The following is a 24533-nucleotide window of genomic DNA, read 5'->3' as shown; positions in this document are numbered from 1 at the left end:
TTCTGGGGTTCGAATAGAATATTTAAATATTTACTGGATAGGTTTCAAATTGGACTCAGTGCTATCCGGGTCCTTGGGACGTCCCTACTCCCCACTGAAGTGGGATTTAAAATAGTTAAGGTCAGGTAATGGTTATGCTTAGGGGTTCCCCAAACTCGGTCCTGGGGACCCCAAGGTCTGCACGTTTTGGTGTTTGCCCTAGCACTACACCGCTGATTCAACTAATCATCCAGCTTTGATTGTTTGAATTTGCGGTGTAGTGCTAGGGCAAATCCCAAAACGTGAACCCCTTTGGGTCCCCAGGACCAAGCTTGGGACACGCTGGTAGGGTAAGGACGTCCCAAGAATTCCGGATAGCAATAACCATGTACAGCTCAGCTGCTACACCAAGATAACCCATACAGCCGCCTCCAGTAGAGGGCGACTACAACAACTCGTCTACAGAATGCAACATCCTTCAAAGTCAAAGAAGAGGTTACAGAATTCGGGGAGCGGGGGGCTGGTCCTTTCTTGTTCCGCTGGAGAATCGTGCTTGGACGGTGAGCAGGAGCATAACAGACCGATAAGAAAGCATAGCGCCACGGACAATCTTTTTAGGCCAGGCAAAGAGCGTTCAACCCGGAGGAAAGAAGACCGACGCAAGGTATCACACAAGAGCCGTTCAGCAGCGGTTCTTGTGTTATCAGACAGGCAGCTTTTGTCGTTACAACTCTGTGTGTCTGGGGGTACTGGAAGGGGTGGGGGTTTAGCGAGTACGGAGAAGACTACACGCCGAGAGGAGGGGGCTGGAAGTCTGCAACTCTTCCAGCCTGAAAGGGCCGGCGCTGTGACCATAGAACCCTGGACTGTCTAGTGCCCGCGCGGTTAAGTGGATGGGATGGAGCCGGGACCGTCTGGCGCTGGTAGGTCTCTCTCTTTTCTCTGTCAAGGGTTGAATTGTTGCTTATCTTCAGCTATAGCAGCTGATGGTATCATGCAATTGCCCACATTTTTGAAAACGGGCGTCATATCTGGTGCAGCATTCTCTAATGCTAGCTGGCTGGCTGAAAAACCCGTCCATCACAACGATTGTGGGTCTTTTTCAACCATAGCTCGTGCACTATACGAAATGACTTATCATAGCGAGAGACGGGTCTTTTGGTGCACTGACAATGTCCAGGGTCAGGGGCGGGGGCAGGGGGCCGTGGGAATCCCTGGCGTGGAGACACGAAGTAAAGCCCGCCTTCACTACTCAGCACCCCTCTCACTCACACACACCAAATACAAGACTGTCTGTTTTGTCAGTCTGTTCTACATACAGTTTTAGAATGATCGAAAAGTGCACTGATCCAAACGTTATTTATTCACACCCCACCAAAATGAAGCCACAATGAACTAACTCAAGTCTATGTGAACACCACAATTAGTTATGTATTTGAATACTGCAGAGTGGCTATTGGACTACCTCCTTATGATGTGATTTTTTTTAAAGATTATTTTTTACATTTATGTAACTAGGCAGGTCAGTTAAGAACAAGTTCTTATATACAATGACAACCCACTGCTTTTTACCTTGTCAGCTCAGGGATTCGATCTTGCAACCTTTCGGTTACTAGTCCAACGTTATAACCACTAGGCTACCTGTTGCCCCAATATTATTATTTAGATTAGTACATGCTATAGAAATGAAACCACACCTCCATGCAACCCTCGGTGCCAACATTTTTACATCAAGGTCATTCCAATTTAATGTTCATATTGGGTAGTGCTAGAGTTATTTACATTTGAATAATTTAGCAGACCCTCTTATCCAGAGCGACTTACAGTTTATGTATTAATCTTAAAATAGCTAGGTGGGACAACCACATATCTTAGTCATAGTACGTAGATTTTTCCTCAAAGTAGTCATCAGCAAAGTCCGTGCTAGTAGCGGTGGGGGGGGGGAGTCAAGTGTCAGTGTTATTTCACGAAAGGCTAGTTATGGCATATCAAAAAGCACGTGGTGTTTCACTTTTGTTACTTAGTTCAAGTGGGCAGACAGGCATACAACTCTAAATATTATGATGACCTGTGATATTATGACACTGCGCTTTAGTCTGGTCTGAAGTCCAATCTGTGCATAATCAATGGTCCCCAGGTGTTAGTGTAGATCACAGTAATGTTAGCTAAAATTCACTGTCATTCAAATGGAGTCGGCCTATCGTTCGACAGCTTGTTGACACTTAAATATGGAGTTGTTTCTTTTTAGGGAGGGGGGGGGGACAAACAGCTAATGACCCTCGGACCCGCCCATCTCCAGAAGTCTTCTCTGACCAAAGCTACATATTCTTTGTTGTGTATCTTCACGCAACTACATTGACTGACTGGCCTCCAGATTTGGGACTAGTAGGATTTTACTGAACATCCTATAGGACACCATTTACACATTAATATTAGTCGGTTAATCAGTAACACTTAAAGGAAAATTCCACTCAATCTATCTTTTGGTATTTGTTTCATTAGTCCACGGTTGATCATATGATGCAAAACGCAGCACATTGTGACACTTTCTGTGTTTTGAAAGTTCTATGTCTTCAAAACTTGATGGCTGACATGCAAAACATTTTGGCACTGTATCAACAGTGGACTAATGAAACGAATACCAAAATTATAGTTGAAGTGGTATTTTCCTTAAAATGGCTGTATTGGCCCTTTAATCTCAATATCAAATCATTTCTGGCTAGCGATTAACTACCTTACTGTGATCGATTTCAATTAAAATGGTAAAATATGAACAAAAATAGCTTCTTAGAAAAATGTAATTGCTCAAGCAAATATTTAGCTAGGACTGACTGGGAGTGGGGCCTAATTGGAGGAGCCTAATGGGAAGGATGTATAACCTGAAAAATAGCTGTTATTGGCAGAGAGAAGGACAAACTGTCTTTGCTACTGGCCTATTAGCTTATACCATCTGATGTCACAGGCGGTCCAAAAACCCCACCCAGCCAAACAAGCTGACATTTCAGACTGTCTTTTCAAACAGCTCTTACACTAAAATGCCTTATCATAATTTTCAGTATTCTTTTTTTCCAACCTCCGTGTGGAAATATAAAAAAACACAGTAAAATCACGTTTGACCGAACTGCCCCATTTAACACGGACTCTGTCCTCAAGACTAGAATTAAGCTACTATAATGTTTTATACCTGTACCTCAGGACAGTGTTTGAATACTTATCCGAACCTAAACCTATAACTAGTTAACTCTTAGCTATATCACCATTCCAGACACCTATTAGACATGGGATCATCTCTAGTGATGTCAGCAGGAAATGGATGTGGGAATAGTGTGTGTAATTCCATGTTTCAATGATAAAGGAACCCGGCCTAAACCAGACTCCAGGGAGAAACACGCACACACACAGTTGACGTGGAAAGGGCCCCAGTGCCAGGGAAAGACTGCTATTGTCTGGGGATGTGTGATCTCTGGCTCCACTTCTCACCATCTGCCTCCACTGGGGTGGGGCGGGCTGCCGGTGACGTGTGTGTGTCAGTGTGTTTAGCCTACTCTGTGTCAAGACTGTTGAGACTTATGCCATAGGCGTAACAAACACACCTTCAGTAGAATAGACCTAGTCTTAAGTGGTTTATCATGCCAGATTGCCAGTCCGTAGTTGGTTGCTTTTTCAAAGCCGGTTGAGCGTATTCATTCTTGACTGACTGCTATGCTTGACTACAGGATTTCCAATGCTTGCCTTTTAAACCACAAGCTCTCCGCTCAGCTCAGCTATAGGCCTCGCATGTGAGAGAGGTTAATGACTGGGGAGGAGGCCGCTCGGACCTAATGTGGAAACACTAACGCTGTTTCAGGATGAAAAAGGCCAAGGTCCCACACACACACACACACACACACACACACTACCCCTCCACCCACCATCCCTCCAGGTTTCCTGATCTCCATGACAATGCCAGTGTTGCTGTGGAGTCTCCATGGTAAGGCTGGGAATGTTGGGGGGGACCCCTGTGTTTGTGTGTGTGGTAGTGGGGGCTCTCCCTCTCCCCCCAGCCCCCCTGTCTGTGTGATGGAGGAGGAGGGCAGCTGCGGTCTTTGTTGTGATTGTGAGAGGGCTGTTCTCTGGGGAAGCAGAGGTTAAGACATGGGCTGGTCAGGCCTGGGCTGGGCCCCCTCTCAGGCAGGGAGGAAGGCAGGAGTCTCACATTTTACCCGGCCGATCTCAAGTCCTACACCTGTTGAACTTCACATACTTGTTTTCCTCACTGCAATGCACTAGTTAGTGCACATGCACTTTGTATTGTATTCACTCTCTGCTCAGTACCAAAGTTTCAAATTATGTTTGAAAAGAGGCTAGCAGTAGAATTAATGTCAAACGAAAACATCTCAAATGCAGGCTTTTTGTCGTCTTCCCGTGACCGTTGGATACCTATGCTACTATCGCTAACTAAGGCACATTTGTGATTGTTCCATCTCATGTAGGCTGAGGTCATTTTTTATTATTTTTATACAAAATCACACTTGAAGCCCTTGTGAGGCTAGCCTACTCCTCCGCTAGCAGTTTCTGACCCTGCCTGCGTGTTTAAGGAAATGTCTGTATCTTTCTTTCAGTGTCTGTCCGGCTTGGTGTATCCAGCGTTGTCCTAATGTATTCTTTTTCTCTCTCACCCTTAATTCTCATTCAACCACCTCTCTCCCCTCCTCTTTCGTTCACACCCCCCCTCCTCTCACCCGAATCGCTTTGTTCCTTCTCCCCCCTCTCCCGCTATTATCCCTCATCAATATCCTCGTCTCGTGTCACCCTCACCCCCCCTCTCTCTCTCCCATGTACACCCATTCCTTCATTCTTTATCTCCATATTTTGCAAACTTTTCCTTCCTGTCCGTCTGTTGCTCTTTTCTTCCTCTCTACGTCTTCCTGTCTCTTCCTGACTCGTCATCCGCTCATGCCCCCTCTCTCTGCCCATCATCTCATCATTACATGCCCCCATCTCTCTGCCCATCATCTCATCATTACATGCCCCCATCTCTCTGCCCATCATCTCATCATTACATGCCCCCCTCTCTCTGCCCATCATCTCATCATTACATGCCCCCTCTCTCTGCCCATCATCTCATCATTACATGCCCCCTCTCTCTGCCCATCATCTCATCATTACATGCCCCCTCTCTCTGCCCATCATCACATCATTACATGCCCCCTCTCTCTGCCCATCATCTCATCATTACATGCCCCCTCTCTCTGCCCATCATCTCATCATTACATGCCCCCTCTCTCTGCCTATCATCTCATCATTGCATGCCCCCTCTCTCTGCCCATCATCTCATAATTGCATGCCCCCCTCTCTGCCCATCATCTCATCATTACATGCCCATGCCCCCCTCTCTCAGCCCATCATCTCATCATTACATGCCCATGCCCCCCTCTCTCAGCCCATCATCTCATCATTACATGCCCCCTCTCTCAACCCATCATCTCATCATTACATGCCCCCCTCTCTGCCCATCATGACATGCCCATGGCCCTTTCTCTGCCCATCATCACATGCCCATGGCCCTTTCTCTGCCCATCATCACATGCCCCCCTCTCTCTGCCCATCATCACATGCCCATGCTCACTTTTCTTTCCTCATTACTCCCATTTATTTCCTCATCTCCCATACCCACATCCCTACCGTTTCTGCCCTTGCCTAAACTTCCGACACCTCTGCCCCTCCAGTGCCCATGGGGCCCTTCCCCCCACCCCTGCAGCAGGTGTTCCAGGCACCCCGCCGGCCGGGCATGGGCACTGTGGGCAAGCCCATCAAGCTGCTGGCCAACTACTTTGAGGTGGAGATCCCCAAGATGGACGTGTTCCACTACGAGGTGGACATCAAGCCTGACAAGTGCCCCCGACGGGTCAACAGGTAGAGTAACGTACCGCCCTACATAGTCTCATGTACCACATCTCGTCCCCTGTGGGCAATAGCCTGGGGATTGAGGTTACCCAACTCTACACCTGTCACCCAGGTGTCCCCAACTTTAAGTGAAGCAGTGGTCCACTTGATCGCTAACATTTCCCCAAGGTTTTTAAGAACCACAGAATATGGACTGTAGAACTGAGCCATAGCCAGAACTCGGAGGACCACACTCTATGTAGAGGTCAAACAACTTCTCAAGATGATTCAGAGAGAGACTCGCAGTTCATTGGCGCACCATGACTATGACTCTCTCGTCCAGTATCCACCATTATCTAGCCAGGATATGATTAATGGTCATTGTATGGTGGTCATCATTGGCCAATCCCTTCTAAACCCCAGACATGCGTTTCAATGGTTGGCCAATTGAGCCGTCTGCGTTTCTTTCCTTTGATTGGACTGAGGATTTCAGCCGTTGTACAACCTCCTAGATTGTAACTCAACTGTTGTATATCCAACAACAACAAAAATAGCATCTCGCTCTCTCTTTCTCTCTCTTTCTGTTACTTGATTAACAGAAAAGCTGAATCAAATCCAAAGTTTTACTTTGCCTGATGAAAATGTTCCATACGAAGTACACACACCGAACACATCTTGGAGCTTCCTGCTTCGTTCTTACTTAGTAGGAGTTTTTTTTTTCCTTCTCAAACAAAGGGTCCATGCAGGCATGCAAAAGGTCAACCCCACATGACCTCTCCTTTTCAACCCCGTCCACTCTACCCTCACACTTAGACGAAAGCCACGGCACCATGTATTCAGGGGTGCCGTGGCCCCACAGCTACCTCCCCTACCCCCCTTTGTCCTAGGGATTCCCCCACGACCATGAGACCATCACCTCTCACCAGCTGTATCCTGCTTGATCCATAACCAATCGAATCGGGTCTTTCCTGCTCCCCAAAAAAACACCCATCCTAAATCCAGATTTCTGATAGGATGTTGGGTTTAATTTGGACCACTACATTTGTTGACAGATGGTCGTCTTTTGTGGTTTTGTCACCTCTGATGGCCATGATGGTGAACCTGGTGTGTTTGACTCTGTGTCGCCCCCTGCAGGGAAGTGGTGGAATACATGGTGCAGCACTTCAAGCCCCAGCTCTTTGGCGACAGGAAGCCGGTGTACGACGGCAAGAAGAATATCTATACGGTGCTAGCGCTCCCTATCGGAAGTGAGAAGGTAGGCATAAGGGAGAGAAAGTGTGTACTATACATTTTGAGCAAGTCCCCTTCGACTCCGGTCTGTCCATTCCATTTCTTTATCCTGTAACCCCCCCCCCCCTCCCATCTCCCCTCCGCCTACACTCTCCTCCATCGCTCCATTTTCTGCTCTTGCTCATCCCCCCCTCTTTCTCCCTGAAGGTGGACTTTGAGGTGACTATCCCCGGGGAGGGGAAGGATCGTATCTTCAAGGTGTCTATCCGCTTCCTGGCCACGGTGTCATGGCGTCTGCTCCAGGAGACACTGGTCAGCGGGCGCCTGCAGGTTCCCCTGGACTCTGTCCAAGCCCTGGATGTGGCCATGCGCCACCTAGCCTCAATGAGGTACGGTACACTAAGTACATCCAGCAATGTACACACACACACACACACAGGCAGGCAGGCAGACACACAGACAAACAGGCAGGCAGACACACAGACAGACAGGCAGACACACAGACAGGCAGACACACACAGACAGGCAGGCAGACACACACACAAACAGGCAGGCAGGCAGACAGACAGACAGACAGGCAGGCAGACACACACGCAGGCAGGCAGACACACACACAGACAGGCAGACACACACAGACAGGCAGGCAGACACACACACAAACAGGCAGGCAGGCAGGCAGACAGACAGACAGGCAGGCAGACACACACGCAGGCAGGCAGACACACACACAGACAGGCAGACACACACAGAGACAGGCAGACACACACAGACACACATCTAGACAGGCAGACACACACACAGACAGACAGACAGGCAGACACACACACAGACAGGCACACACACACACAGACAGGCAGGCAGGCAGACACACAGACAGGCAGACAGGCAGGCAGGCAGACACACACACAGACAGGCAGGCAGACACACACACAGACAGGCAGGCAGACACACACACACAGACAGGCAGGCAGACACACACACAGACAGGCAGGCAGACACACACACAGACAGGCAGGCAGACACACACACAGACAGGCAGGCAGACACACACACAGACAGGCAGGCAGACACACACACAGACAGGCAGGCAGACACACACACAGACAGGCAGGCAGACACACACACAGACAGGCAGGCAGACACACACACAGACAGGCAGGCAGACACACACACAGACAGGCAGGCAGACACACACACAGACAGGCAGGCAGACACACACACAGACAGGCAGGCAGACACACACACAGACAGGCAGGCAGACACACACACAGACAGGCAGGCAGACACACACACAGACAGGCAGGCAGACACACACACAGACAGGCAGGCAGACACACACACAGACAGGCAGGCAGACACACACACAGACAGGCAGGCAGACACACACACAGACAGGCAGGCAGACACACACACAGACAGGCAGGCAGACACACACACAGACAGGCAGGCAGACACACACACAGACAGGCAGGCAGACACACACACAGACAGGCAGGCAGACACACACACAGACAGGCAGGCAGACACACACACAGACAGGCAGGCAGACACACACACAGACAGGCAGGCAGACACACACACAGACAGGCAGGCAGACACACACACAGACAGGCAGGCAGACACACACACAGACAGGCAGGCAGACACACACACAGACAGGCAGGCAGACACACACACAGACAGGCAGGCAGACACACACACAGACAGACAGGCAGGCAGACACACACACAGACAGGCAGGCAGACACACACACAGACAGGCAGGCAGACACACACACAGACAGGCAGGCAGACACACACACAGACAGGCAGGCAGACACACACACAGACAGGCAGGCAGACACACACACAGACAGGCAGGCAGACACACACACAGACAGGCAGGCAGACACACACACAGACAGGCAGGCAGACACACACACAGACAGGCAGGCAGACACACACACAGACAGACAGGCAGGCAGACACACACACAGACAGACAGGCAGGCAGACACACACACAGACAGACAGGCAGGCAGACACACACACAGACAGACAGGCAGGCAGACACACACACAGACAGACAGGCAGGCAGACACACACACAGACAGACAGGCAGGCAGACACACACACAGACAGACAGGCAGGCAGACACACACACAGACAGACAGGCAGGCAGACACACACACAGACAGGCAGGCAGACACACACACAGACAGGCAGGCAGACACACACACAGACAGGCAGGCAGACACACACACAGACAGGCAGGCAGACACACACACAGACAGGCAGGCAGACACACACACAGACAGGCAGGCAGACACACACACAGACAGGCAGGCAGACACACACACAGACAGACAGGCAGGCAGACACACACACAGACAGACAGGCAGGCAGACACACACACAGACAGGCAGGCAGACACACATCTAGACAGGCAGACACACATCTAGACAGGCAGACACACAGACAGGCAGACACACACAGACACACACACAGACAGGCAGACACACACACAGACAGGCAGACGCACACATAGACAGGCAGACGGACACCGATATACACACACACAGGCAGACACAGGGTAGGAGGGCACACACAAATGCAAACACACACACTATGAAAGCAAGGGCAGAGAAGCTTGTAGCTAATTGCAAAGCTAGGATCTATGATGCACAAACAGTCAGAACACGCAAACACACTCGCCACAGGACACTGTGTGCATGTTGTCTTCAAACTGATTGAAAGGCATATGTTTGCCTTGAGGTGTGAATGTTTTGTTATTTTGGATTAAAAATAAACAATAGCAAGACATTCCTATCAAACTTGTTGAACAGCGATTTAGTTTTAGATTCTATTATATTTACAGATCTGGAGGAGACAACAGATGCCTGATAGCTGAGAACTTGTGTAAAGGTGTCACATTAACAAAATCTAATAATCAGACAGTGACTTGGAGGCTTGACTAGATCACAAACACAAGCTGTTGAATCATTCTGCTGGACTTATGTCTGCTACGCCTTATAGGTGACACAGAATTACTGGACATTGAGTCATGCTGCGGTGCTGAGACTCAAATGACTCATTCTCTATAATGTCATTTTTTGTCATCTAGGTACACTCCGGTGGGACGATCATTCTTCTCCCCACCTGAAGGATACTACCATCCCCTGGGAGGGGGGAGAGAGGTGTGGTTTGGTTTCCACCAGTCTGTACGCCCCGCCATGTGGAAAATGATGCTCAATATTGATGGTGAGTCGGCCGAGTCCCACCAGGCAAGATCTACTCGAGGGTATGAAGTCACAGACCTTGTTGCATCGACGTGATGGAATGAAAATCTGATCACAAGAGGTTATATGTTAGGTCTGCTCTTAAAGTTACATTCACAGTGGTCTATGATTTAACATCCGTTTTGTGTGGTGTAAAAATTCACCGCAGATCAATGCTTAGAAATGACTTCATTCTATAGTATTGGGGTTGTGTTCATTGGGCACCAAATGGAAGAAAACGGACCGAAACGGGCAGGAACTACGTGGATTTGTCCAATAAGAAAGTATTTTTCCTTTTCCGCTGAAACATTTTATTATATGTTTTCCCTTGCGTGTCCTAGAGAACACAACCCAATGTTTAGGAAATAACACAATCCTATACCACTGGGCTTCTGTCTCCACTGCAATTCACTTCCATTCAGACTGAATGCATTACTTCCTGCTCTCTTTCTCCCTCTAGTGTCTGCCACGGCCTTCTACAAAGCCCAGCCGGTGATCGAGTTCATGTGCGAAGTCCTGGACATCCGCAACATAGACGAGCAGCCCAAGACCCTGACCGACTCGCAGAGGGTCCGCTTCACCAAGGAGATCAAAGGTGGGCCGTTGAACAGTGAGTGAGTACCTTCCACACGCCATGCCGCCTGCCTCTCACCAATGCCCCCTCAGACGATCCCCTCACGTCTCTCCCCACTCCACCACTCCTTCCTTCCTTCTCCACCACTCCTTCCTTCCTTCTCCACCACTCCTTCCTTCCTTCTCCACCACTCCTTCCTTCCTTCTCCACCACTCCTTCCTTCCTTCCTTCTCCACCACTCCTTCCTTCCTTCCTTCTCCACCACTCCTTCCTTCCTTCTCCACCACTCCTTCCTTCCTTCTCCACCACTCCTTCCTTCCTTCTCCACCACTCCTTCCTTCCTTCTCCACCACTCCTTCCTTCCTTCTCCACCACTCCTTCCTTCCTTCTCCACCACTCCTTCCTTCCTTCTCCACCACTCCTTCCTTCCTTCTCCACCACTCCTTCCTTCCTTCTCCACCACTCCTTCCTTCCTTTTCCACCACTCCTTCCTTCCTTCTCCACCACTCCTTCCTTCCTTCTCCACCACTCCTTCCTTCCTTCTCCACCACTCCTTCCTTCCTTCTCCACCACTCCTTCCTTCCTTCTCCACCACTCCTTCCTTCCTTCTCCACCACTCCTTCCTTCCTTTTCCACCACTCCTTCCTTCCTTCTCCACCACTCCTTCCTTCCTTCTCCACCACTCCTTCCTTCCTTTTCCACCACTCCTTCCTTCCTTCTCCACCACTCCTTCCTTCCTTCCTTCTCCACCACTCCTTCCTTCCTTCCTTCTCCACCACTCCTTCCTTCCTTCCTTCTCCACCACTCCTTCCTTCCTTCCTTCTCCACCACTCCTTCCTTCCTTCCTTCTCCACCACTCCTTCCTTCCTTCCTTCTCCACCACTCACTCACTCCTTCTCCCATCACTCACTCACTTCACTCTCTTATCTTCTCCGACTCACTCACTCCTCCTCCCATCACTCACTCACTTCACTCTCTTATCTTCTCCGACTCACTCACTCCTCCATTTCCTTTTCTCCATCTTCTCTTTGACGTTCATCCTAATGCATCCTTCTCTCCACCATGCCCCTCGTTATTTTCTACCCCAGGAGTCTCCCCAGAATGTTTTCAATTTCTATGATTGTGATGGAATGCACTATTATACGTTTTGTATGAGTTTTCCTAAATAAATACATTTGAAAGGCCACACGATGGCGCTAAAGAGTAAAGCGTGAACGACTGAAACACTGGTGGAGCAGCGCCTCTGTGCACACAGCCTATGGGGAGAGCTCTGTCCTTCCCTTCTCCTCCACCCTCTCCCCATCAACGTCTGTCCCCGTGCCGTCACTACTGCTGGCTCTTATCTTTGTGTGTGTCTGTGCCCTGCTGTCGGTGGGCGTTACCAGGTCTGAAGGTGGAGGTGACCCACTGCGGTCAGATGAAGAGGAAGTACCGCGTCTGCAACGTCACGCGACGCCCCGCCAGCCACCAGACGTGAGTAGCGTCACATGGTTGACCCTACTGATGCTGCCAGGACAACGGATGTTTTGGGTGGATGATATGTCTGCGAGAAGTCCAATAAAAATCATGTCCTGTAAATCATCATTGTCAGTTGGGATATTGGTATTTTGTGATTCTGACTACAGATATGGTCTGTGACAAGGATGGATATGTTTTTTTTTATTGTCCACATTTTTTCTAGCGTTGAGTGAAGACACCAGTGGTTTTCTAGAGGCGCTTGCATCAATGTGAGGCATGGGGTGACTATTCTCAGGTAGCTGTGTTAGTCATTTAACACCTTTATCACGCATTCCCTACCAGATTTCCCCTGCAGCTTGAGAGCGGACAGACAGTAGAATGTACGGTGGCCCAGTACTTCAAGCAGAAGTACAATCTGCAGCTCAAGTATCCCCACCTGCCCTGCCTCCAGGTGGGGCAGGAGCAGAAGCACACCTACCTGCCCCTGGAGGTGAGAAACATTCAATCCAGTTGCTTTCTGTACTTGAGAAGGAAATCCCTGTTTATATAATATACTCAATGGTGTTTGGTTTTGTGTCCCTGCAGGTGTGTAACATAGTAGCAGGGCAGCGCTGTATCAAGAAACTGACAGATAATCAGACGTCCACTATGATCAAAGCCACGGCTCGCTCTGCACCTGACAGACAAGAGGAGATCAGCCGACTGGTGAGTCAGTGGCGCCGCCTGGTGGCTGGAGGCTGCAATGCGAAACTACCAGCTATGAGCATGAGAATTGGCATTAATGAATTTAACCTCAGACCATCCAACACAGATGAACACATACTACTACTAGACTTGAGGGAAAAATACTGTACATAGTAAATGACTTCCTATTATTCTCTCCACGGATTAGATGTGAATTGACAGCATTGTGCAGTGTGAATGTGACAAGAGAGAATGAATAACACACATCCTATCTGTTGTCCCCGTCTGTCCACAGATGAAAAATGCCAACTTTAACCTGGACCCGTACATCCAGGAGTTTGGGATCAAGGTGAAGGATGAGATGGCGGAGGTGACGGGAAGGGTGCTGCCTGCCCCCATCCTACAGTATGGAGGACGGGTAAGAGACATCACGCTTATAGTACGGCCACATTAAGCAGCCTTTCAAGTCTGTGTACTTTAGTGCAAAAAAAAATAAAATGCTGTGTACTTGTTCCAGCACAGTAAAGGGAGGAGGAATTAATTTGCTACTCGCATTGGGCTCAGTTCTTTTTTAGCACAATTTACTGTCCAGATATATATACACTACCGTTCAAACGTTTGGGGTCACTTAGAAATGTCCTTGTTTTTGAAAGAAAAGCACTTTTTTTTGGTCCATTTTAAAATAACATCAAATTGATCAGAAATACAGTGTAGATATTGTTAATGTTGTCAATGTCTATTGTAGCTGGAAACGGCTGACATTTAATGGAATATCTACATAGGTGTACAGAGACCCATTATCAGCAACAATCACTCCTGTGTTCCAATGGCACGTTGTGTTAGCTAATCCAAGTTTATAATTTTAAAAGGCTAATTGATCATTAGAAAACCCTTTTGCAGTTATGTTAGCATAGCTGAAAACTGTTTTAATTAAAGAATCAATAAAACTGGCCTTCTTCAGACTAGTTGAGTATCTGGAGCATCAGCATTTGTGGGTTTGATTACAGGCTCAAACTGGCCAGAAACAAATAACTTTATGAAACTCGTCAGTCTATTCTTGTTCTGAGAAATGAAGGCTATTCCATGAGAGAAATTGCCAAGAAACTGAAGATCTCGTACAACGCGGTGTAATACTCCCTTCACAGAACTGAGTAAACTGACTCTAACCAGAATAGAAGGAGGAGTGGGAGGCCCCGGTGCACAACTGAGCAAGAGGACAAGTACATAAGATTGTCTAGTTTGAGAAACGGATGCCTCACAAGTCCTCAACTGGCAGCTTCCTTAAATAGTACTCGCAAAACACCAGTCTCAACATCAACAGTGAAGAGGTGACTCCGGGATGCTGGCCTTCGAGGCAGAGTGGCAAAGAAAAGCCATATCTCAGACTGGCCAATAAAAAGAAAAGATTAAGATGGGTAAAAGAACACAGCCACTGGACAGAGAAAGAGCAAAAGTTCTTTGTTTCTGGCCATTTTGAGCCTGTAATCAAACCCACAAATGCTGATGCTCCAGATACTCAACTAGTCTAAAGGACAGTTTTTTTATTTTATTGATTCTTTAATCAGTACAACAGTTTTCAGCTGTGCTAACATAATGGCAAAAGGGTTTTCTAATGATCAATTACCCTTTTTTTAAATAATAAACTTGGATTAGCTAACACAACGTGCCATTGGAACACAGGAGTGTGATGGTTGCTGATAATGAGCCTCTGTACGCCTATGTAGATATTCCATTCAAAATCAGCCATTTCCAGCTACAAAAGTCAGTGACAACATTAACAATGTCTACACTGTATTTCTGATCAATTTTATGTTATTTTAATGGACCAAAAAAATTTGCTTTTCTTTCAAAAACAAGGACATTTCTAAGTGACTCCAAACTTTTGAATGGTAGTGTATATGACAGTAACAGCAGGAGTAGCCCACACAGCTACTCACCAGTAGGCTATAGAGTGGTGAGGAGAACTTCACCATTACTTTTCTGGACTCATGTTCACTCAAACATCGTTTTAAGATTTGTTTTTACTATTGACAGTTACTGCTGATTTTGGCATTTGTAAAGCGATTCGCTCTCCTTAAATAGTCATGACTGGTTCGATCTGCCGTAAGACCACTGTGGTGAAGAATAACATTGCTACTTACCGTGGATCCAAGTTCAGTTTTGAGATCCACCGGCGTCATTGGCGTAGGTTTAGCCGGACGTTACTGACAGGTCTTGGAACTGTGACAACGGGTAGCCTCTCCCCGCTTTGCTTGAGGGGAAATGCAGTGATTTTGCCAAAACAGCCATGTACACAGTCTTGTACCCTTAACCTTTTTATAAACTGACTACTGTTGATATAAATCAGACCTTATTAGTTTTATGAGTAATCCAGGAATGCCACGAGTTAATTGACACGAGAGAACCCAAGAAAATAGCAACTCGACAGAGCACCAACGGCTACGATGATTGAGTAAAATATTCCCGGACACAAAGGGTCCACAGAGTTCCTGCTCACCACTCTATATCAAACCAGGCTTCTGGCTTCAGAAGTCAGTCGCCACTACAGTAGGTGTGGATTTCAGAGTGCAAACAGCCCTGACATTGATCTGGTTCTGAAGCTTTGGTCTCCCACCTGTTCCACCTCACAGAACCGGGCCATCGCCACGCCCAACCAGGGGGTGTGGGACATGAGGGGCAAGCAGTTCTACAACGGTATTGAGATCAAGGTGTGGGCCATCGCCTGCTTCGCCCCCCAGAAACAGTGTCGGGAGGAGGTGCTCAAGTAAGTACCCTTCTGGGAGACGGGGTAGTGTGGGAAGTGGATATCTTCCGGCATCGTATTAAAGATTCCTGTCAGAGTGCAACAATATTTATCTAAAGATAAAATATTTGCTTTTCTAGGTAGTTTTGTGTGTTAGAATAGTGTGATTTGTTTAATATTTCAAGATTTACTTGCTGTGGTATGGGTTGTGTTCATTAGTTCACACTATGGGAAACGTTCTAAAAGATTTTGCAATTGGATGAGTATTCCGTTGGAGAAATCCAGATAATACATCCCTGTTTCAGTCCATTGTCTTCCGTTTTGGTGCTTTAATAAACACAGTCCTGGACTCAGCAGACAGCACCACCATGTGAACCAGGTTCCTTTCCTAACAAAAAACCACTCTCCTCAGGAACTTCACAGACCAGCTGCGTAAGATCTCCAAGGATGCTGGGATGCCCATCCAGGGCCAGCCGTGTTTCTGTAAATACGCCCAGGGAGCCGACAGTGTGGAGCCCATGTTCAGGCACCTGAAGAACACCTACTCTGGACTGCAGCTCATCATCGTCATCCTGCCTGGAAAGACCCCAGTCTACGGTAAGATTGGCCTTATTCATGCCGAGTTTGAGTTTATTTATTCTTGTTCACAGATAAAACTGAAGAAATGCAGAATTTACATGACTAACAATTGCATGTCATTTAAAATACATAACACATACGTGACAAATGGAATATTGAACAATTGAAAATATTACAGGACATTTTTCATAAATCAGTGTAGATGATGGGGAGGAGACCGGTTAAATAAGGATTTTTAAGCCTTAAGAGAATTGAGACATGGATTATGTATGTGTGCCTTTCAGTGTGAATGGGCAAGACAAGTGTTCCTTTGAATGGGGTGTGGTTAGTAGGTGCCAGGCGTACCGGTTTGTGTCAAGAACTGCAACGCTGCTGGGTTTTCCACGTTCAGCACTTAAACAATTTTTTATTTTATTTTGTATTAATCTGACCATTTAAAAAAAAAAAAAAAACACAAAACTTGAAAAAGCAATACGTGCACATGAGTAAAATCATGGAGGATAACACACAATAAAGTCTGGGACTGATTTCCATTGTGGTCCTCTTGACACAAGATGGCTAGACACAATAAAGTCTGGGACTGATTTCCATTGTGGTCCTCTTGACACAAGATGGCTAGGCACAATAAAGTCTGGGACTGATTTCCATTGTGGTCCTCTTGACACAAGATGGCTAGGCACAATAAAGTCTGGGACTGATTTCCATTGTGGTCCTCTTGACACAAGATGGCTAGGCAAGATCGAACACTGTTGAACGCAGTATGACAGCAAGATCATAAAACAGATAAGATCTATCTCATCATTGCAATTACTTTCCCATGTATCAAGAATGGTCCACCACCGAAAAGACATCCAGCCAACTCGATATTAGGGAAGTGTTCTTACTGTTTTGTACTCGTGTATAATAGCTTCATTTGAGCAGTTATGGATTTGTACCTAATTGCTGCCTGTTACTGGTCCTGTGTAGCTGAGGTGAAGAGGGTGGGAGACACTCTCCTAGGAATGGCCACTCAGTGTGTCCAGGTGAAGAACGTGGTGAAGACGTCCCCCCAGACCCTCTCCAACCTCTGCCTCAAGATCAACGTCAAGCTGGGGGGAATCAACAACATCCTGGTGCCCCACCAACGGTAAACTTTCACCAACTCTCTCCACTGGGTTGGGTTCATTATGGCATGCAAAGTCCCTTCCTTTTTCAGTTTGTTTTGTTGCGTTTGGTACCTAATGGATACGAACTTGGTCTTTAATGTGCTCTGGATGGAAACGCATTCATGTATATGAGCACTCTTTTAAAATCAGACCAACTCCTGTGAGTTTGACGGAATTTGTCCCTTCTCCCTTCCTGTCTCACAGGTCAGCAGTGTTCCAGGAGCCTGTCATCTTCCTGGGGGCTGATGTAACACACCCCCCTGCTGGAGACGGGAAGAAGCCCTCCATTACCGCTGTAAGGCTGCTTCTCCAATACTACCACTACACCATGTTAACTCACATTATTATCTATTAAGAGTACGTCACATTTTAAGGCGGGAGTATGAGGAAGAGAAGAAGGGGAAGAGAATGGCTCAGCACTGACTCACAGACGGGGAAGAAATGACGTCACCCCGATCCTCGCAACCCGGGCCTGGCTGTGGTTGGCTGTGTGGTTGCCAAGCGATCATGACAGGCTGTTGAGTCACACAGCCCTCTGTATGCATCTGTATGTGCTTCTGTGGGTGTGTGTCTGCGCTTACAGAGGTGGTCAGGAAGGATGACCATTTCTCTCGCAATAACAAGGCGTAAGGCTACGAGGTTACTGTTATAGATGCTGACGACCCAGAGCTTCCCACACCACCTATCCTGTGCCTCTAGAGGATGCTAGTGCTCACGTTGTATCATTGGCTAGAGGTGAATCATAGAACACTGAATTAAATATTGATGTTTTGGGTTGTCTATCTTTTATTTTTCAGCTCGTCTCTGTATTTTCAAAGTTCTTGCTTTTTAGGAGTGGTTTCTGAATTTTGGATTCACAAAGAGTCTTGAGTAGTAGTGCTGATATAGGATCAGTTGCCTTTTGGCTAATCGTGAATAAGATTACGTGGACAGGGGGGACCAGATCATAGATCATCACTGAGACGCTTTCTGAATACATACCCTAGTCTCTGCATGGCTAGTCCCCTCATTTCTCTTTTTTTTCTCTCTCCTATTTTTTTGTTTTCTCTCCCTCTCTCTCTCTCTCTCCAGGTGGTAGGCAGTATGGACGCCCACCCCAGCAGGTACTGTGCCACAGTCCGGGTCCAGAGGCCCAGGCAGGAGATTATCGAAGACCTTTCTTACATGGTGCGAGAGCTGCTGATCCAGTTCTACAAGTCGACCCGCTTCAAGCCCACCAGGATCATCTTCTACAGGGACGGGGTGCCCGAGGGGCAGCTCCCGCAGGTACTTACTGGTCTCTGTCGTTGGGGGTTATAAATGGTTTTCAATAGAGATGGGGATCCATTTTTCATTATTTATAAGTGACAGAGTTGGATTGGCCAGATCACTATATTTTCACTCACTTTGACCAATAGGCCTAGTAGTTTATAGCAGTTAAGTAATGGTATGTAGTTCATCTCTGAATAAGTATGATTTGATATAGTATAGCGTGACAATAATGCAAAATACTGGGAAGAGTTACAGAAAGAGGTGAGTAACGCAACTACCTCTAAAGATATCAGTTGGACAGATAACGAGTAAATGTAACATTTTTCTGCATAGATACTCCACTACGAGCTTCTGGCCATCAGGGATGCGTGCATCAAGCTGGAGAAGGACTACCAGCCTGGTATCACCTACATCGTAGTTCAGAAGCGCCACCACACACGCCTCTTCTGTGCCGACAAGTCTGAGAGAGTGAGTCAACAGTCCAAGCTATTCTAACCGCAACTGTATCATGCTTTATAGGTTTCACTCTAGAACAGGGGTGTCAAACTATCGGCGCACAGGCCAAATGCGGCCTGTGAGCTTATTTGATGTGGTCTGCGGTTGTAATGTTAGGATAAGCGTTTGTAATTAAATATCGTGGTCCTGTTATTGTCTTTTTCTGTAGATCGGGAAGAGTGGTAACATTCCTGCAGGGACCACAGTGGACACCAGCATCACTCACCCGTTTGAGTTTGACTTCTACCTTTGCAGTCACGCGGGTATACAGGTGAGTGGGGAGGAGCTTCCCGCTGCTGCCCAGCTGTGTTTGTCTAACCTGAGCCATTCTAAATCTCCTGGCTCTTGAGTCACATGCAGCTCTTTTTTTAACACTCCTTTGTGGCTCCATGGCTATTTAATTTGTATACTTTTATTTTATTCTTTATTTAACCATAGAAATCACATTGAAAGTTACATCTCCAACAAAGCAACATGCATTTTGGGACAGTTTGAAGTTAAAGCTTTAACCTTTCTGGTCTCCCCATCCCGGATCCGGGATCGTGAATACAGACTCAAGCTCATTACCATAACGCAACGTTAACTATTCATGAAAATCGCAAATGAAATGAAATAAATATGCTAGCTCTCAAGCTTAGCCTTTTGTTAACAACACTGTCATCTCAGATTTTCTAAATATGCTTCTCAACCATTGCAAAACAAGCATTTGTGTAACAGTATTGATGGCTAACGTAGCATTTAGCATTAGCATTCAGCTGGCAACATTTACACAAAAAAACAGAAAAGCATTCAAATAAAATCATTTACCTTTGAAGAACTTCAGATGTTTTCAATGAGGAGACTCTCAGATAGCAAATGTTCAGTTTTTCCTGAAAGATTATTTGTTTAGGACAAATCGCTCCGTTTTCTGCGTCACGTTTAGCTATAAAAAAAACCCTGTATCCAGGATTGTGTAAATCTATGAGCAAGCTCATTAGCATAACACAACGTTAACTATTCATGAAAATCGCAAATGAAATGAAATAAATATGCCATCTCTCAAGCTTAGCCTTTTGTAAACAACACTGTCATCTCAGATTTTCAAAATATGCTTCTCAACCATAGGAAAACAATCATTTGTGTAAAAGTAGCTAGCTAGCGTTAGCATTTAGCGTTAGCATTAGCGTTAGCATCCAGCACGCAACATTTCAACAAAAACATAAAAGCCTTCAAATAAAATCATTTACCTTTGAAGAACTTCTGATGTTTTCAATGAGGATACTCTCAGTTAGATAGCAGATGCTCAGTTTTTCCAAAAAGATTCTTTGTGTATTAGAAATAGCTCCGTTTTATACATCACATTTGGCTACCAAAAAAAATCCGAAAATTCAGTCCTCAAAACGCGAACTTTTTTCCAAATTAACTCCATAATATCGACTGAAAACATGGCAAACGTTGCTTAGAATCAATCATCAAGGTGTTTTTCACATATCTCTTCATTGATACATCGTTCTTGGACACATGGTTTCTCCCCTATATCAAATGGAAAAGTACGAGCAGCTGGCAATTGCGCACCGAATTCCACGCAGGACACCAGGCGGACACTTGGAAAATGTAGTCTCTTATGGTCAATCTTCCAATGATATGCCTACAAATACGTCACAATGCTGCTAAGACCTTGGGCAAACGACAGAAAGTGTAGGCTCATTCCTTGCGCAATCACAGCCATATAAGGAGACAATGGAAAACAGAGCTTCAGAAATTCTGCTAATTCCTGGTTGATGCATCATCTTGGTTTCGCCTGTAGAATGAGTTCTGGGGCACTTACAGACAAAATCTTTGCAGATTCTGAAACTTCAGAGTGTTTTCTTTCCAAAACTGTCAAGAATATGCATAGTCGAGCATCTTTTCGTGACAAAATATCGCGCTTAAAACGGGAACGTTTTTTTATCCAAAAATGAAATAGCGCCCCTAGAGCTCTAACAGGTTAAACAAAAGGTTCAAATCCAGGCAAAACACAGGGCCCTAATACTAGTTATTCATGTTTTCAAGTAATCCTCCTCTCTTGAGTGTTGAAATGGTCTCTCCACTCTGCAGGGGACTAGTCGGCCCTCGCATTACTACGTCCTGTGGGACGACAATCGTTTCACCGCCGACGAGCTGCAAATCCTCACCTACCAGCTGTGCCACACCTACGTGCGCTGTACCCGCTCCGTCTCCATCCCCGCGCCAGCCTACTACGCCCGCCTCGTCGCCTTCCGTGCCCGCTACCATCTGGTGGACAAGGAGCACGACAGGTGAGCATGGTGGTCTAGTTAACGTTTTAAAGGGACTTTCCACTTAAATCTGTTGTCAGATGTTTCAGACTTCAAATGTAGTCTAATGTTAAGATGAATTCAAGTTCCATGCCATCCGTTGTGTAGATCCAGCTGTATGCCTCAACCTAAAATGAATGAAGAAGATAAGCACCATATCATTTCCAGATCTTATTCGGTACTTATTGGATCCTGTGTCTTTCTGTCCTTACTGTAGTGGGGAGGGAAGCCATGTCTCTGGTCAGAGTAACGGTCGGGACCCCCAGGCTCTGGCGAAGGCGGTGCAGATTCACCACGACACGCTGAGGACCATGTACTTTGCCTGAGCACCACCCCACACCACCACCACTGTCCTTAAGACTCACCATCCCTCGGTGAGGGGCCTGGGAGCCCACTGGAAGCCTTCCACCTCTCCTCCTCCCTCCATGGTTGTGGCCACCCACACACTCCACACACCTCTCATGACTGACCCATGCCAGTACCAGAACTATACACCCCTCACCTGATCAACCCAGGCTCTGCAGCGTTCTGCACAACGGTTATTATTATTATTATCATTGTTGATATTATTAAGTGTTTATTTTTATTTACTTTACCAGGACTGTGTGTTTTTATGTTAACTTTTATTTTTATTTTTTAAGAGAGATAAAAGGGTATTATTGTATTTGACCTTCCACACTCCTATGAATGCAATATGGAGGGGAGGAAAACGGGCGCTGAGCTGCCCCGAGACTTTTGACTGCCACCACAATGCTGCCTCTTACCTAATCCGCACGGCGGATGCCAGTGTTCTGTTCCAAGCCCCTGGTACAACAGGAGTCATGGGACCCCCGGGCTGGGGAAGGGTGACAAAAAGGACACTTATTATCGTTACATTTTTTTATCATGAACTCCATTCTTATGTTGCCGTTTTACATTTTTTTTATGGCCTTGAGGCGTGCAACGGGGACGTACGGTACTTTAGCACTTAGCACTTAGAGATTAGCATGTAGTCAACGCCGCCCACCCTGCACCTAATATGAAGTGTCTGTGTGAGGCTAGCCCTCTGCTCTTAATAGTGGAAATAGAGCAGAGATAGAAAGAGCAGGTGTATTATATCGTAGATACATGAGACTTAAGTCCTTCACTGTATCTGTGCAGGTTGGGGAGTCTCCTCTTAAAATTAGCTAGTAGAGAGAGGCCAATGTAGAAGTTAGAGGGACCATTGCATTGAGTTTATTGAATATACTTGAATATACTCACACCCCATGCACCTAAACCAGCATTATTATTATTAACCAGCCTAATGTGATGCCTACCAATGGAAAATGGGCACCTATGTAAACAGGAAGATAATCTTTGTGTCAGAATGCATTTACTCTGCGAAAGGAATTACGAGGCACTTTCTTTACCTGATTGGTTCATGTTACTTCAGAATGGGGAGATTTGTCTTCCCTCAGCCTTCACACACAGGTCTACACACACACACACCCCTACCTACCTACCTACATAATAGATATTCTCACACCTACAACCTCTCTAAGCTTGCTGAACCAATAGAGTAACAGTAGCAATATAAGGTCTTCATCTTGTCTTTGTAAGTGTGAAAGCAGCAAAAAGACGTGGGCCAGAGAACACTGAATGAAAAGTGTTTCTCCCTTCACTTTTAGCACTTGACCTTGGCTATATGATCATTCTACACATTCTAGCTACACATTCCAACCTATGTCAATGGGGACGACGTACACACCAGTACACTACGTTGACATACACGCGCGCGCATACTGTACGCACACATAGCGCCTCTTTTTTTAAAAACATTTTGTACATAGCTTGTCCTACCTACAAACATCGACCACAGCGTCGATCAACACAAGCACACTCATGCCCCCTCACATTCTCCTACTGAGTGTGTACCGAGCCACCTCCACGCATGCACTTGCCCCCTTAAAACCCCCACATGAATACTTACCCCCTCCTTCCAACGCCACCGCCCTTTCCCCCCTATCCATACCCCGCTCAACCCTCTGCCTCGGTTCCCCTCCTCCCAGCCTAGTGTATGATCCCCCATTGGTGCGCTGTGTGCATGGACAACACAGATAGGGGTTTGCTACACAGGTTATTTGGGGGAGGTACTTACTCAATATGCCCTGCCTTCACTTCTGATCACGTTCTGACTTTCTGAAACGCATGAAACATTTTTATTATGACTGGGTATTCTGAGCCACCTTCTTTCCGTTTTCCTAGAGATAGGAGCTTATTACGCTCACTTTTGCCTGTCAGTCATAGCTTCAGTTGTGTAAGCGGAGAACTGGAAGGCCGTTTTCTGTATTGTTGTGATGAGTAGTGTCAGAGTGTATCCTCAAGGGGGTACTATGCGAAAAGTAGTCTGACTACTTTCACTTCTTGGCCTTCAAGCGCCTCCAATCATGTCTGGTGGGTGGTAGAGCACCTTTTATGTTGGAAGGGAATGACGATCGAGATTTAATGATATGCCAATTTTTGGGGGGGATTCATGTTTATGGACTTACACACTCAAAACGCTTTTGTACACCATTGTACTGACCCCATGTGTCCAAGGTGATTTGTATATAACCTGTAATGAATTTGGGCTCACCAATGTAGCGGGGCCTTTGCAGTTGGGGTTAGTATCCGGCCCCTCTGTGTTCAAATTCAGCTTGGGTAAGCCCAGCAACACTGATCCAGATGCAGTTCTTGTCTCCACTCACTGAAGACACAAAGCACCTTGCAACAGGGGAGGACAACATGGAATTACCCTGGGAAAAGCATCATGATGAGGACACAAGCGATTCCGCTCCACCCAGCCTCACTGACTAAGCAATATAAAAGCCACTGATCAAGAACAGTCTTTGTCATAGCATTTCTCAATTGGTTGAATGAAAGGACATGGAAGCAACTTATTTTGGCTCTGTATGATGTAATAGTATGGGGACTCTGTTGGGGAGGGCTATTTTTAAAGGAAATACATTTGTTTTTTAATA

The 24533-nt window shown here is 46.6% G+C and overlaps 1 protein-coding gene across 1 annotated transcript; it reads left to right on the top strand.

Moving 5' to 3' along the window:
• The first annotated feature begins 442 nt into the window (after positions 1-442).
• Positions 443-24533, top strand: ago1 (argonaute RISC component 1). The gene is made up of 19 exons (XM_021595239.3): positions 443-902; positions 5688-5874; positions 6979-7099; positions 7282-7463; positions 10176-10312; positions 10790-10924; positions 12289-12376; positions 12704-12851; positions 12947-13066; positions 13341-13463; positions 15676-15809; positions 16201-16385; positions 17334-17493; positions 17717-17807; positions 18584-18778; positions 19097-19231; positions 19428-19529; positions 21335-21534; positions 21770-24533. The coding sequence occupies exons 1-19, from the start codon at positions 878-880 to the stop codon at positions 21876-21878; spliced, it is 2577 nt and encodes an 858-aa protein (XP_021450914.1). The 5' UTR covers positions 443-877; the 3' UTR covers positions 21879-24533.

The sequence above is a fragment of the Oncorhynchus mykiss genome, chromosome 3 (assembly GCF_057628025.1).
Source record: "Oncorhynchus mykiss isolate SJ-2025 chromosome 3, ASM5762802v1, whole genome shotgun sequence".
Lineage (NCBI taxonomy): Eukaryota > Metazoa > Chordata > Actinopteri > Salmoniformes > Salmonidae > Oncorhynchus > Oncorhynchus mykiss.
Note: the sequence above shows the minus strand (reverse complement) of the source record. Positions and strands in the feature narration are given on the sequence as shown.

Coding starts and splice junctions, on each gene's coding strand:
- ago1 (XM_021595239.3), top strand. CDS start 878: ATGGAGCCGGGACCGTCTGGCGCTG. Junction 17,494..17,716: donor ATCCTGGTGCCCCACCAACG/GTAAACTTTCAC, acceptor CCTGTCTCACAG/GTCAGCAGTGTTCCAGGAGC. Junction 19,530..21,334: donor GCAGTCACGCGGGTATACAG/GTGAGTGGGGAG, acceptor TCCACTCTGCAG/GGGACTAGTCGGCCCTCGCA.